Raw genomic sequence first — 16942 nt, forward strand, 5'->3', positions numbered from 1 at the left:
TATTAATAGTAGTAGCAGTAGTAGTAGTAGTAGTAGTAGTAGAAGTAGTAGTAGTAGTAGTAGTAGTAATAGTAGTAGTAGTAGTAGTAGTAGTAGTAGAAGTAGTAGTAGTAGTAGTAGTAGTAGTTATAAAAAGCATCAATACCGAACAGCAGTGTTTCAGCGGAATGTTCTTTATTATTGTTGTTCACAACGTTAATCTTAAAACAGTAAACATAATCGTTACAGAACCACTGCCCGCCATGTCTTCAACTGCAATATTTTAGATTTATCAATGCCTTCTGTAACGCAAATTTCCATGCATGTTTTTCGGTGTGTTTTGAAGAAAAAATATTGCTCATTATCTTGAGCATAAAAACATTACATTTGGCGTCAGCGACACGATTAATTGCGTTAAGTGATGTACATACACGCCCGTTGATTATGTCCCTAGATACATGCATTTACCCTGGTTTTTGTAGACGCTGATTGTCCACCATCCTCCGCACATCTTGCTTTTGTCCCCAGAACACGGGTGGTTACAATAGGAATCGGGCTTTTTCACTGCGTTGTTCAGCGAATCACCACAGAAACACTGTATTGTGTACTATTTGTAAAAACGGTATCAAATATGTATCAATTACGTCCCAAAGTGTGATGCCGAAAGAAATAATAAACCGTTTTATGAGTAACTCAATTTTATAACTCCAGCCATATCAAAATTTCATCCATGATTGTGATGCCAAAAAAAAATAATGAACAGTTTTATGAGTAACTAAAATGTTTACCTCCACTCCAGAGTATTTGTAATTGGAGGCACGGCAGAGATTAGCACACACATCAGGTGAGTTGGTTAGAATCTGGTCTGGTTTTTTAAAAGACAGGACACGGTCCCAGTTGTCTTGATAACAGCCTATATACGAGGTGGCTATAAGTATATAAGTAATATATATAAGTAAAACATATATATATATATATATATATATATATATATATATATATATATATATATATAGATATATATATATATATAGATATATATATAATATATATATATATATATATATATATATATATATAGTACTACTACTACTACTAGTACTATTGCTACAACAACAAAAACAACTACTTCTACTTCTACTACTACTACTACTACTTTTACTACTACTACTACTTCTACTACAACACCTACTATTACTACTACTACTACTACTACTACTACTATTACTACAACAACTACTTCTACTACTTCTACTACTACTACTACTAATATTACTACTACTACTAATACTGCTTCTAATACTACTACTACTACTACTACTAATACTACTACTACTACTACTACTACTACTACTATTTTTACTACTACTACAGTACTACAACTAATAATAATAATAATAATAAATGAGTAATGAAGCTGCGGACACATTATCAGGAGAGATATTCTTGTCCGCATGTCAATCATTAAAGTCGAATGTCCGATTGCCAATACAAAACAAGACTATGCACACTAAGACTATGCATACGATGCGACATTAAACATGAAAAATAATGTAAGATGGGTTCACAAAGTGAAGTGTAGTTTGTACAACAATATAGTATATACATCTTGAAAGTTTATGTGATATGGTAAAATGAAGTTATTACCAATCACATACTCCATTCATCGAGTATTAACGAAATTTATACAAGGTTGTTATATAAAGTTTAAATGCTTATCAATGCAAGTGTTGTTGTTGTGTTTTTTTTTCAAACAAATATTTCATCCAGCTTAAATACGAAAGTATTCGTGTCAAATGCATGGCAAACTTGTATAGCTATAGCTGATTAATCAAGGTAAAAATCGCATTTATAACAAATTGACAACAATTGTCAATGTGGGTGATTCAACGTATGAGTCGTGTTGTGATAAGGGGGTTAAATGCATGTGTAAAGTGTCGTCCAAGATTTTTCTGTGCAGCCCGGACAGACTGATCAGGGTAAACACGTTTGGTCTACACTAGATTTGTTTCTAAAAAGACTTTCTTTAAACGCAAAAATATCATAAAAACGGAAAGTGTCGTCCCTGATACCGGTATGCTAATCGGGGACGACCCTTTACGCACATGCATATAACCCACTTTTCACAATGCGATGCTAATATCTAAATCGTTATGTGCACCATACCTGACACGCTTGACAGCAGTGGGGCAAGAATAAGAATATGGAAGAACATCTTGAAACTGAAATCAACAACACAAACACAATTTAATTAAATAAATATTACAAGAATCTGAATACAATTATTTCAAATAAAACCTACCCAATTGAATCGGGATGCCATTTGTTAACAAAATTGTATTCCACATTGCTTTTATGTTTTCCAAACTAAAAGCTAAAAAAAAGTATCGTAACTTAAACCTTTACGTTAATGTATATACAACTTACAATAAGTTCATATGATAAACGTCAAAAACCTTATTTAGTAAAAAAAATAATATATTTTTAAAATTATGTTGTAAATATTCGCTACACATTCATAATAATATCAATAGTGAAATGTAACGATAGAAAATAAACACTTGTAATGCATATGCAAAGGATAAATACTATTAAACTATATATAATTGGCTATTAGTAAGATCCCGATTATCGAAAATAAGTTGTTAAATTGGCCATCTTATATTGTTCTGTTGGTTTCCGGCTCTATAAGTCAAAATTACGTGATAAAAGTACATGTAAAATAGAACAGGTTCAACTTTTACAAAGTTGCAGACAATATTATGAAACTTGTGGGCTTCAAACGTAGCGATCTATAAGGATCTATCTGACCATACCATGCTTCTATCCGATTTAGGCAATAATATAAAATTGTTGAATCGTATTTTCAAGCGCCCATTTCTGTATTATATAGGCCCGCTCAACTTGAGAATCTCATTCGGTTCGATCGTTTTTTAACCTTAATACATGGGCAATTATAACAACAGATGAACTAATACAATCAATTTTTACTCCGACGAATTATCCATTAGTGATAATGTTTTTACCAACATTATCAATTGTTAAGACTTTTTTAAAGTCTTGTTTTTGTAAAGTGTATACTACATGAGTTTGCACAACAAAACAAATATAATATCAATCTACATACGGCAGTGAGGTTAAACATGAACAAGTGTAATAAAACACATATAAAGTAAAAATTATTTAATTTATATTCAAATACATTGCATACATACTATACGGTTGGACGATTAATACTAAAGCGATAGACGACTATTAGGCATGCACGCAACTTTTGAATTGACTTGAATTTACCAGTTGATACAGATGTATTCATATATAGATATTTGTGTCGTCTATACGGCTATGTTTATTTCATTACTTTTGGTTAAATTTTCGGATTATATTACAAAGAATATGAAAGAAATGAAATATTTGTTTAATCATTGTCTGCTTTGTCGATTGTATGCACTGATCTCACGCATACGAAGCATTTGAATTTGAAGTAATACTTTTAATTACAGTTAATTTGCCGCTATAAAAAACGGCGAAAGATCATAACCTACTTGTCCGATTGAAACTAAAAAGTATAACATGCATATTTGGTTAAGATAAGATTAAATGTTAACAAGAACAAAAACGGCACAAAAGCAGTTGTGCATTTATTGCAGGAAAATCAGGGGAAAGTGCAGAATGTCCAATATGGCTTATCATCAATATTATCCGATTGTCCAAGTGCAGATTGTCCAATATGGCTTGCTATCAATATTATCCGATATTATATTGGCATACTCAACCTGTGAAAATTATGTCCAGATTTAATGATATTGTATTACATGTACTCAGGCAATTTTTTACCCTAAGACAAAATGACAAATGCATGACATATGCTTACAGCCTTCCTGCAAAGTACTCAGTACTACGGGATAATTAAATCGTCGTGTCAATTTATTGTCTTCTAGGAAATTGATGCAAACATTATACGTCAGCGGCTTAAATTCAACATTGCCTGTTAAAGCTCCAATCTTCATTAAAATAGGTCAGAACATTTGCCTCCGTGTTTGAAACTGGGTCACGTGGGCTCAAAAACAAATTATCTAAAGCTTGTGAACACCAATCTCTATGTTGCACGTTTTCGCAATACATTCATGAGAGTTCTTGCCGTGTCGCCTGGTTTACGAGTGTTCATCATTTTATTTTATTTTAAATCTACGTCGGCTGAATTAAAATGTTCCGGTCGGTAATGCACCAAGGCTGTCTGTGGGCTCAAGAGTCACCTAAGAAGACATATTTTGAGTGCAGCCATCATTAAACTTGCTAAGAACATTTATTGTAATGGTAACTCAGCCGAGTTAAAGAATGGTTCCAGTCTGTTGAATAACATGGAAGCCATGTAGCAAGTTTTATCTGATATCGACTGAATCGACTTTACATAATTACCGGGTCCAAGATAGTTTGCTTATAACTTAAGTAAATATAGCAACAAGGAAATTCAAGAAACATTATCATGACGAAAAGTCTTGTAACCGACAACTTATATCATACCACACAGGAAATTTATTAAACAAAAAAAAACTGGTATAATGAATAAAGCCTTAAAAAGTGTACTAAAAGCATTTGGGGATTAAATCGGTTTGACGGCTAGCGTAATCTCACACTTAGTTGTTCTTACGTTTCTTTGAAGTGAACTCCCTATTACTCACTTCCCTACAAACATCATGATATTTTCTCTGAATTTACTGTCTCTTTTTGAGAATGCATTTGATTAAATCAGCATTACTTTTGCGAAACACTCAATATCTGTCTTACTTTTATTTGAACTTTTTATTTGAACAATTCTGTATACATGGCTTGTCAGGAATCCAATCTAATCTCTCCAAAGATGGCCTATCGAACATAGTTGGATTTAACCTATACATCACAAAAGTAGAGTTTCATCGTAAGTTGTTCTTATCAATAACTCTCAAATCTTTAAACAGCAATATAAATTGTATACCAAATGTGCTGCCTTGGGTCATGCAACCCTTCCGTATCAATAAATATGTTTTCCAGTCTATAATATATTTCAGTGAACTCTCTAAGCAGCATTAACTATGTTCATACATATTTGTCCTCCATGATAATATGTAGAGTTTATTTGATATTTGTTAAAACGAATTTAAGGAATTGCAAAAGTGTGTATTATTTGCGTTTTGTTAAGTATTATTGTATAACTTAATGAGAAAATTTATTCTTAGATATCTAGTTCGAAAATTGTTTCGGAAGGTTTCAAAACATGGCCTTAATGGGACAGGGTAGATGTCAAATAAGAGCTTTAGTAAAACCATTGAAATACTCTTTCTGCCCCAATCATCAGGAATCTTGTTATTTTTTATTAAACTTTATATTTGCCATTTCTAGTCATATATGCAAAAGGAAATTCATTATAGGTAAGAATTAATATTATGTGAATTTGAAGATGTTGATCTTCATGATATTCATTCGTGGGATCGTGTGCGCGAAGAAAAATCCAATGAATAAACCTATTGTTTTATAATGGAAAAAGATAAAATTTTAAATTTTAATAACATAATATTTTCATAAGTATTATAAAATATTGTTAAATCCTATTAAAACATATGAGAATGGGGACGAACGGCTGAAAAAACGAAAATACCACAAAAATATAAATTGCACAACAAACGAAACAATGACATTACATTTGTGTTTTTAATGAGCTACTGTCCGCTCCAACAAAAAACAATTTAACTCTAGAAGAAAAAAGAATCAAATTAAATATCAAATTAAATTTCAAATATAAATAAGATGTAAGCTAAAACACGTGTAATTTTCATTTAATAAAGAAAAATGCTTTCACGCGAATGACTTTCCCAGTATCGATCTAATGGCGCTTTATTTAATCATAAGACTTGCAAATAAATATACATGCAACACTTACACTTGTGAAAATTCGCGGCAAAGTCGTACCTTGGTGACAAGCCTCAGTAAAATTAACGCGAATTGACTTGACATAACGATCAAAAGAACAAAGCTCTATGTCCGTATGGGTGGTAAGTTTGCTTTGTCATTGACAATAATTTGATAAAAGTAATCATATAAAACAAAATATATTGTCCTCATTTGATTTGTGATTCTTTTCATTTTCTTCGTTTGTTTTTAAGCAATTATCGTTATAACTGTTCATTTTGAGTTTTTTAAAACATATATTTGGCTATGTATATATATTTTATATATGTACGCGTGCAGTTTACATACGAAACAAAATTCCTTTGAATCACGCAACAATCATGAATAATATCGCCCATCGACATTGTCGACTCGCAATCTAAGGTGTTCTACAAGGTTAATTTGGTGTAAAAGCAGACATATTTTGCGCAAATCTTAAGTCTCGATGTGCTTTTAAAGACTCAAACATATTGTCTGATGAGATTAGATTATTGACAGACATTTTGCGAATTTTTCAGACACCCATACTTGTTATATGTGTATATTTCAAATGATATTCATCCAGGCAGGAAGCACAACAAATACTTGTTTATGCTAGAGCCTCACCCTGTAATGTTTGGAATAATGATCAAGTAAAAAAGCCAATTGTCTATTTGAGTCATTAATTTGTTCACGGCACACGGCTCTTTTAAATCATGTCGCCATAAACGCGTAATAAATCGAGGCTGCCTGCACCTTTGGTCGGAGGCCTAATAGATTGTTTGGTCCGCCTGCCCGGTAAATAGTATACCCTATAGATACGTCTCTTATTAATACTCACTATGTTGTAATACAGTTTTTAATTTTTGTCCAAACGGATTTGTTTCAATCATTGTAAAAGTGAAGTTTTTGTTTAACTTTTTTGCATTCTTAATACTCAAAATCTAATAAACATTGATTGATTTATACAATCTTTAATAAATAACCCCTTGCAAGTTGTGGAGACCCAGCACCTAGATAATAGTAAATTGTGGGTATATGGTTTAAATTAATTGTTTGCATTTTAACCCAATGATAGTTGTGACTTATCTTTTAAAATACCTTCCTATTATGAATATTTATTACAACATTTTTGAAAGGTTTGTTTCTGAGTTTTTTTTGTTAAATGAATGTTTTCGAAGCCTCTCATTTAGTTACTTATGTTTTCTTTGTAGCAGTTCTTGGTTAAACAGTGTTTTTTACAAAATTTTAAATGTTAATAGTTGTGCTAGTACACAACATCACATAATTCAACAGTATTTTAGGTCTGTCCTTTTTCATGGTTATAAAGGCTATAAGATACGTTACAATATTTAACACGTTGTTAAATGTATAAGATAGATGTCATTAAAAAATTTCCTTGACAGTATTCTCATTTATTGTCGTTATAACAATTACGCATGTACATTGCAAGTTCAATATTCAGTAAATAATTGATGATATTATAGAATTCACCAATTCAATTGTGTTGCCTGAACATATTTAATTGAAACTGGACTGAAGAACCGTCAAAGCACATGAAGAACAGCAACAACAACAAAGAATACCAGCTGGTTAAGGATCTGAAAAGAATAAAGCAAGGGCGAATCACCACAATCCAGGTAAAAGATTGAACTATCTGTCGGAGGAAAAGGACATCCTAAAGAGGTGGACAGAATACTTCTCAGAGCTTTACAACTACAGAACCGCAGGAGAACCAGAATATCCGAATTTCCCTCCAGCAACCAACAACTTTGACCACCCAATTATTTGTGAAGAAGTGGAAGCGGCAATGAAATCGCTGAAGGATGGAAAGTCAGCAGGACTGGACAACATCCCAGGACAGTTGGTGCAGAAAGGGGGACAGAAATCAGCGCCTTATTAAACATCTGCAACAACATCTGGCAGACAGGGGAATGGCACACACCGGGGATCCCTCATCATCAATCTTCCTTAGAAAGGCAACTTATTGCTGTTCCGGAACTATATACCTATTAGCCTCATCAGCCACTCGAGCAGGACATGCTAAAGATTTTGCTTAAAAGCGTGAAGCTGTAAGCGGAAAAGATAATCGCTGAAGATCAGGCAGGCTTCAGAAAAGGGCGCAGTACAACCTAGCTTAAACCTCAAGATACTGTACGAGAGGTACCTACAACACCAACAGGACCTCTACCACGTCTTTAGTGAGCTTAAGGATGAATTATACCGGGTATGACATGCAGCATTGTGGGCTTCGATGAGGCTGTGTATCATCAACGCCAACCTGACATGAGTCATCGAACATCTCTAGGACAAAGCCACAATTGCAATCTACTTCAAAAACAGCATGTTGGGACTGTTTCAAAACTACAACCGAAGTGAGACAAGACAGTTTGCTTTCTCCCAACCTCTTCAGCATATACTTGGAGAGAATCATTACTGACGCGCTGGAAGACCACGAGGGGACATTCAGCATAAGGGGAAGAACCATCACAAACTTACGTTTTGTCGATGACATATATGACAACGCCGCAAGCGAAAAATAGTTAAATAACCTAGTGAAGCGATTTGACAAAAAACCCCAGACTTCGGAATAAAGATCAGTGCAGGGAAATCCAAAACGGATGCCTTCCTACATACTGGGACATGCACATACAAATGGACTCTTACACTTAATATTTGTTATGTTAAAATGTATATTTACATTTGTAAAATGAACGAAACTAAGCCCACTCTAAGAGCAGCAAAATCCTAATTGTCCTTGCATGACCATGTACTGAATGACATTTACTTGTTTAATGTTTTGCGTCAAAATAAAGAAAGAAACCTATTTTTACCTATTCTGCAGTAGCTGTGAAAGGGGACTTAAGCAGTCATGTATTGTCAATTATTTGTTTGACAAATATAGTTTAAATTGTAATGTCAAAGCTATTGATGGTACAATTTATATAATTTGTTGTGTGAACTATGTTCTGTGTGGATTGGGATGCCCTGGATCCTCACACACTTATTTAATATGAAAATAAAGTATATTGAACGAAAACAAAACAAATGTTGTGGTCGAAATAACTTATCATTTTACTTGTTTTGTTTATGCCGTTGTTATTTCTTTTTAAAGGTTTCGTTTGCATACAAAAACCTATTAAAATTGCTTCCAATCATTTATCAAAACTTCCATTCTATTTATATAAAACTTCACTTATGAATGTCTCTTCCTTATTATCGCAGAAAAAACCGTGATTGTGCAAGTCAAATTTAAACCAAATTATCGATGCTTCGTTGGATATTTCAAAGTATCTTTAATCTTTAATTGAAGTTTGGTGGCTTGTTGGGCAAATATGTATTTTATCAGATAAATTGGGAATTAATATTGCTTAATGTAACACAATTAAGTGAACACGCCTGCAATAATCAAAGTTTTCTCTGCAGAGTTGAAAAATGTAACATTTAAAACAAGCAAATTTCGAATATTATGTATCTATTGTTTTCTTTTAAAGCTTAACAAATGTGGAAAAGTGTTCAATAAGGTCAGATGTTAGTTATTGTATTGTTGGGCTCTTGATTTTGTTATCGGTATCCCGGGTTAAATAAGTGACACAACACGTGTTTTGTCGAGAGATATTGATAACGCCTAATAACCTTTTAATTGTGTCGCAATATAAACTCGTAAATGGCGCCCTTTTATGCTTTGCATCGATAGCTTTCTTATTAAGATGACATGGTCAAAAAATAATGTAAGAAGAACAACATAATCGATAAAGTGATACCTCTTACCTCAAAATAAACTATATACTATTGGTGAAATTAGACAAAAGTGTTTTTATGGTACTTAAAAGAAGAAATGGAACATGAACACCACTTAGGTATATTACGAGATTAATGAGACTCCTTTTGATTTAAATTGCAAAAAGCGGAAGATGTAAAACAACGTTTTTAAAAGTGTAACATCTACTGGCGCAGTTAATATAAATTTGCAATTAAGCTGTTAATGCTTAGTACAATGCAACCGAAACTCAAGTAAATAATAATTATGAACAGTACGTTTATATAATATTAATTCTTCAATAATTGAAAACCTCGGGTTTATGATTATGTTCACGCTTATTGATTCTGCTGTATAAGCATAACGTTAACAAGTGCTATTTTTGAATGATTCATACATTCACTAGGACCAACAATAATGCGAATACAACAGCAAATGTAATCTCTATTACTTAAAACTATTTCGAGTATTTAATTAAGTACTGAAATAAAGACGTGAGTCTATCGAATAAACTATGTTATGATTGACTTAAACCCCTCCGTCAGCATACTTATTGCTTTTTGTTCCGAGTTTACAGGTCATACAAAATTAAGATAACACATTATGCTTATACCATACATGAGTAATGATGAAACCTTTCTATCATTATAATGTTCAGTAGATATACGTATAACTGCATTAATTGCTTATTTTAGCAATTGTGTAAAAGTTTTTGTGCACGTTAAACATTAAAGTAAGGTTGCATTACCTTTATTAAGAAAATTTAGCCAATTCGCACAGTTTTAACAAACAATTTGTGATGAGTCAAAATGTTGAAACAATTCAGCCCATATGTTCCCTATGTTGGTCTTGAAACAATTGATAAAACAACACCATTTTTTTCTTGTAATAATTTTCATGATATTTTTAATTTGTATCAGTTAAAATACGCAACTTTACAAACATCACCCGATTTGAGCGACACAATATTTCTAGTTGTAAGCGATGTATGCAGTAATGTTGATATTTGTATGATTGTTGAACATGTACGTGTACTCAACAATCGCTTGTAACATTTATATTATATATGTTGTTAAATAAAAAAACTACTTAGTTCTACATCTTTTTAGTATAGTTCGCATCTGCAGAATATTTCATCACAGAATTTTCTAAATGGAAGGTTTTTGTCGCTTTCTCATTAATTTACATCTTCGTTCTGACGGACTTTTATCTAACCACACATCATGAACACCTCTCCCTAGATGTTTATTTAAAGACCGACACTTAAATACAAACTTATTTCTTCGTTGTCGTTTGCATTTATAATGGTCTTTTACAATGCCAAGTTAATTTGAAAATACAAACCCGACCGACCTTTCTTTGACCTGATTTTTATTTGATCGGTATTTCACGTGACACTTTTGAGTATGTTTGCCACATTCAACAGTATAAGTAACAAAATCGCTTATTCAAATTGTAAATAAACAAAAATTTAAAGAGATTTTGAACATTTATGTTATTGATAAAAACTTTTTGTCTAGTAAGAAATGACTATTATAACTTTCATTATTACTTTCATTATAAATACCCTTTTTTGTATAAGATATATTTATAATTTCTACATAATCAGTATTTTTTATATTTTTTTTATTATAACTATTAGTATTAATTCTTGGTAACAATTGTTATAATTAGTAGTGTTGTTGTCATCATATAATAAATATAATAATTGCGATTTATGTTCTCAATTGTATACTGTGTATACTGTGTAAATGACATCATTAATATTTTATGTAAGTCTGTCACCATTACAACATGTTAAACTATCACAAGGGAAAAATTATGAAGAACTTAAGGTCTAACCCTTTTTCCATTATGTATGTTTGTACAAATGTATATATTTGTACAATGTAATTATTTGGAAATAAAAAAATGTTTAAAGTAAGAAATGATGTGAGTATATATAAAAATAAGAATCAAATAATATTGACTTAACTATATGCCCTATTTTTGAGATTTCAGGAAAACAAACAATTAGTTTTTCGCCTAATGGGCGATGCCTTACTCTGTCGTACCAACACTTTTAAACAATTACATAATAGTAAGCAGCAAAAATAAGCCAAAGTGATATTGTAAATAAGTTACCTTTTTTAATCGGCAGCGCTTTGTTCGTCTCCGTCCAGGAAACGGTCATAAAAAGCTTGCAAGAAACACTCCGACACTGACTTTGCATGACTGTGCCTGCTTTATTTAAATACCCGAAATGAATTGAAAAAATGTATATTGTCCAGACTGTAAACAATGGAAAGAGATAATAGGATATCCCACCCAATCACAGTAATGTTGATATTAAACCCATGCAACATTTGCACGAACAAAAGCGATGGTGAACAATGGAAACAAATGAAATTGATAAATTATGCTTTGTGAATTTGACCAGGTTTGTGTGGGTACAGTAACATCCTTCGGAAATGCAGCGCGTCAAACACTGTTTATTTATCCACACATGTTGCATGTTTACAAACGCATGCACATTTATGAATTGTTTGATGTGTGTTCGAAATGATATAGATATGCTTTTTAACTCATCATTAGATTAAAAACACAAAGAACATTGCATGTCCCATTATGTAGTGTTGCAAATGTAATCATATTCGTATCGTGCGGTATCTGATCGGTTGCACACCACAATATAATATATTCGTAATATTCAATATACCAAAACAACACCTGTGTCAGTTTAAATGATAAACTGAATCGCATGTGCCTCAATGTTCTAATATTACATAGAACAATTAATATTTCATTAAAATTATAAAGCTATTATGCAACATCTGTTATTATTGAGATGTAGCATTACATGTTATATGACCAAGAACGCCAGCTTGTTTCAAGTATTATATTCGCAAGAATCATCATGTTATAAGACTGTTATTATACCGGTTCCACAAGGTCGAACTAAACGTGTCTGCCCTGCTTCCGTCATATCTCAATGTTATTCCGTCATTCCGTCCGTTTATCCGTTCGTCAGTCCATCCTTCGGTAAAAAATGTTCCTGCGATTTCTCACAAAGTATAAAAATACCTGGATGAACCTTGGAGTACTTATGTAGAGCAATATGATAATTATAAACGATTTCGTTTAAGTTTATCAAGGTCAGATTTTTTTTAAATTTCAATATAACGAAACTTTACATTGTAATAAATTAAAGAATACTTTATATATTATCATGAAAGTTGGTATACTCCTCATTAAGCTAAAGGTTTCTCATAAGTATGCCTGACAATAACTTCCTCCGTTTATCATAAAACTGATTCCTGCGATTTTCCAAAAAAAAAAGATTCTAAGACGAAACTTGTCATCCTTATAAAGGCTTATGTAGGGATTGTGCAGAATAGTTTGTTTTTCACCTGCGGTAAAAAGGTAAGGTCACTGTTTCTTACGAGAGAACTTAACTTAACATTTATTTTTACTTAGCTTCATAGATGAGACCATTTCACTTGGAACACATACTTGACTATATATGTGTCTTGTGTATGTCTTTCAGCCCTTCCATAAAATAAGGAAACTGGGTTAAAATAATAATAGTGATGAAATGATTATGAGTGACCATATATTCTGCAGATGTCAAATATTAGGTGACACAAAATAGAATTACACGAAGTATTGCAATTTCATGAAAGGTTAATATGAAAATAATATAATTATACGATAATGACGATGCAAAACAATGGTATTATTTATTGTATGATATCTATCATGGGACATATTTAACCAACTGTTGCAAGGTAATTTGACGATAGCCCACAATGAAAACGTTACACTCGACCGTTTGACTAAATTTCACAATTGGAACACGCAATAACAGCTGTTTGAATAACAAAAGCACCCCATCAAGTATTAAATTGATGTAATGTAGTAATACTTGATACGTCCGAATAAGTATGCAATAAAAAATTACATTACTAAGCTCTTATAACAGCCTATGTTTCAATTTTATTTGGCCAGTCTAATTTTATGGTTTCCTAGGTCTCTAATAGCAATTTTTTTAATTGGATTACTTTAGACTATGTCGTTTGTAGTAAACACGTTTCATGTAATCGGTTATTCCGTTCAAATTTTATTATCAGTTCCATAATAATTCATCTAAGCATAACGTCTTTGTCAGCTGTAATTTGTGACGGCCGAACAAGAATCGCTTATAAGCACATGCACATATAATGCCATATTGTGTGGAATATAAGTGAAGGACGAAACCATGTAAAGATACTTTTAACTGTGTTTCTGCACACATTTTGTGACCTTGGAAACATGTTTAAACGTTGGACATCACTATCTTATCAGGAACATGTTCAAAGTTATTTTTTTTTTGAATTGACATTCGTGACTAAAAGCTGCTTGACGTATCATAAGCAGTTATAAGCAGTTATATTGTCTGAATTAACGGTGCTACCGGTTCAGGTCTTTGTTATAATTTGCGCTATTTAAGCTATTTAAGAACTCTCTTGATTTCGGAAAAGATTCTAGAAAACGAGGAGCGGTATTTTGCGGAAGGATAACGTGATCAAGATCCATCGCGGGCCGTTTTCTCTTCATAGCGCCAACGATATATCTAAGGTCCTTGTTCGGTATTCCGGACAAGGGATATCAATAAACAAATTTACTCTTGAATTTTGAGCCACAGTGTGCAGTTGATATTATTTCATTAATTCATTCATTCATTTATTGTACATTTGTACATATGTGGCCACCAGCCCAAATACTAAATACAACATTTGTGTGCACCTGACAAGTGTCACCAAATAACCATATTACTTAACAATTAGGTCATAACTGATATTACATATTCTTTGTACGGACATTTACGTTTTCGTATCAAAATACAATATGTATTGTTCCAATGACGTCAACGACATCAATGTAAATATAAATTAGATTATTATAATATATATTATATATATATAGATATATCAATAGAGAGAGGGAGAGAGAGAGAGAAGAGAGAGAGAGTCGAGAGAGAGAGAGGAGAGAGAGAGAGAGAGAGCGAGAGAGAGAGAGAGCACGAGAGAGCGTATATAGAGATGAGCGAGCTATCTCGAGAGCTTCGAGCGCCGCGAGACTACGCATGCAGATCGCGAGGAGAGAGAGAGAGAGAGGAGAGCGCTCGCGCGCGCAGAAGCTAAATTGCACAACAGTAGCCTAGCCGCACAAATTTCTGAACCGTGACAGACTATTTGTCAAATTAATTAAAGATAAAAAAAAGAAATGCTCGTCATTTTGCCTTAATCTAGACTACCTATTAGAAACGAAAGAATAGGTAGTCTCAAGGCATCAGCAATAATTTTACTATCAAAAGTAACATTTCAAACATCATGCTCGATTTATATACCGTATGCTAACGAAAAAAGGTCACAAAATAAAACAATACGCTATTCACTAGTCACATAAATATAGACAAAAACTGTACAGAAAATATTAATTGTCATATATGGGCATAAACAGACGCCTCTCTTCTAATGCATAATATATAAACATAGCAAAATTTTTGAATGGTTGTCACATTTCTTGTTGACATAAGTCTATTAAATACCTCTTGACTTACATTATTTAAGTAATGAAACGGAAAATACTTTCTTCTTAATTCTGCATATAATGGACATACCAAAACAACATCATACTCATCCTCAACACAGACGTCACAATAAACATAAGTTCTATATTTACGTTCCATGTTAAAAAATCTACCTTTCTCAATCATATGGTTATGTGAGCATTGCCTAAAGTTTGCGAGGCATTTCCTGATTATATATATATCGATAGCATTAAGATTCTGTTCAGTACCAAATTCACCTTTGTAATTGATGTAATGATACCATTTACTATTTTCAACACACCGTGCTCTCCAATTTACAATAATTTGAGTTTTCAGCTCCCTAACATAACAATCTAAAAATAGCTTTTCATTTAAAACTGCCAGTTCCTCCCATACATAACCAAAGCCATTGAAATACAGTGAATTTCTAACATCAGTTACCCAGTTACAATAACCTAAACTATCATAAAACATGTTATATGTAAGGCGTGGGTATCTATCGTTTGGCATACACAACAACCTTACCCAGTATTTTATACACCTTTTTGCTTATGATATATACATGGGATATCTTCACAAATCACCAAGTACAGCGTCGTTGCATACCGATTTATTGGAACCTAGGAAACGTTTACATGTATACATATGTACAGTTTCTACTGCAGGCATAGATTTAAGACCCCATAATTCGGAACCATACAATAATATTGTTGCAACTTTACTATCAAACAGCTTAAAGAAAGTTTTATAAGGTAAACACTGGAACTGTTGGAGAGAATCAAAAATACATAAAAGAGCGTTTTAGCTTTCAAGGATGACGCCTCTGCCATTTTATACATTGATAATTTACAAGTAAAATATACTCCAACATATGTAAAACCATTTACTATCTCAATAGGTACATTTGCATAAGACAATCTCTCATGTCTAGAAGGACGTCCGCCTCTCTTAAAACACAATATCTTTGTTTTCTCAATATTTACACTCAACTTATTGTTAGAACAAAACGTTTGCAGGACATTCAGTTGCTTTGTAGACCAATGACTGTATCAGACAAAAGTGCAATATCATCGGCAAACATAGGTAGAAATATTTCTACTATATCTGGAAACAATTGAATCCCGCGGATATTGTTTTCAACTAATAATGTATGTAATTCATCAATAAACAAAAAGAACAAAATCGGACTGATCTTACAGCCCTGACGTAAGCCTAAAGGACATGAAAAACTTTGGCTTAAACCTTGTGATGTTCAAACACATGCTTTTACAGAGACATAAATTGATTGTATAACATCAAAAAGTTTACCCTTTATACCTTGTTTTTGTAAACTATTATACAGAATAGGACGATTGACAGAATCGAAGGCTTTCTGGAAATCGACAAATGCACCATATACAGCTTTTCTCTTCAAACAAAAATATTTCTGAATAATTTCATATAACACATATGCATTATGAATGGTTGAGTGCGCCACCCTAAAACCACTTTGAGATTCGTATATCCTGTCGTACGCATCAGCATAAAATGTCAGTCTCGTTGTAATAATCGATATAAACAGTTTACGAACAACATCGAGTAATGAGATACCTCTATAGTTATTTGTAGAATTAATATTTCCTTTCTTATGCAAAGATACAATGATACATTGAGTCCAACTTTCTGGAAATTCACCTGTCATATATAAGCTATTGAACAATTTACGAAGAAATGGCAATAGCACAGTT

At 32.5% G+C, this 16942-nt stretch overlaps 1 protein-coding gene across 2 annotated transcripts in view; it reads right to left on the reverse strand.

The window, feature by feature from the left end:
- LOC127838961 (fibropellin-1-like) overlaps positions 1 to 11838 on the reverse strand; it is a 40325-nt gene extending 28487 nt beyond the window's left edge. For both annotated transcript variants that reach the window (XM_052367095.1, XM_052367096.1), the window contains exons 1-4: positions 11768 to 11838; positions 2146 to 2201; positions 768 to 907; positions 448 to 586 (exon numbers count right to left, since the gene is read on the reverse strand). In XM_052367095.1, the coding sequence (XP_052223055.1) occupies positions 448 to 586; positions 768 to 907; positions 2146 to 2194 (328 nt within the window). In that variant the 5' untranslated portion in view covers positions 2195 to 2201; positions 11768 to 11838. The remainder of the gene's footprint in view (positions 1 to 447; positions 587 to 767; positions 908 to 2145; positions 2202 to 11767) is intronic.
- Positions 11839 to 16942: the final 5104 nt, after the last annotated feature.

Source organism: Dreissena polymorpha, chromosome 7 (genome assembly GCF_020536995.1).
Source record: "Dreissena polymorpha isolate Duluth1 chromosome 7, UMN_Dpol_1.0, whole genome shotgun sequence".
NCBI lineage: Eukaryota > Metazoa > Mollusca > Bivalvia > Myida > Dreissenidae > Dreissena > Dreissena polymorpha.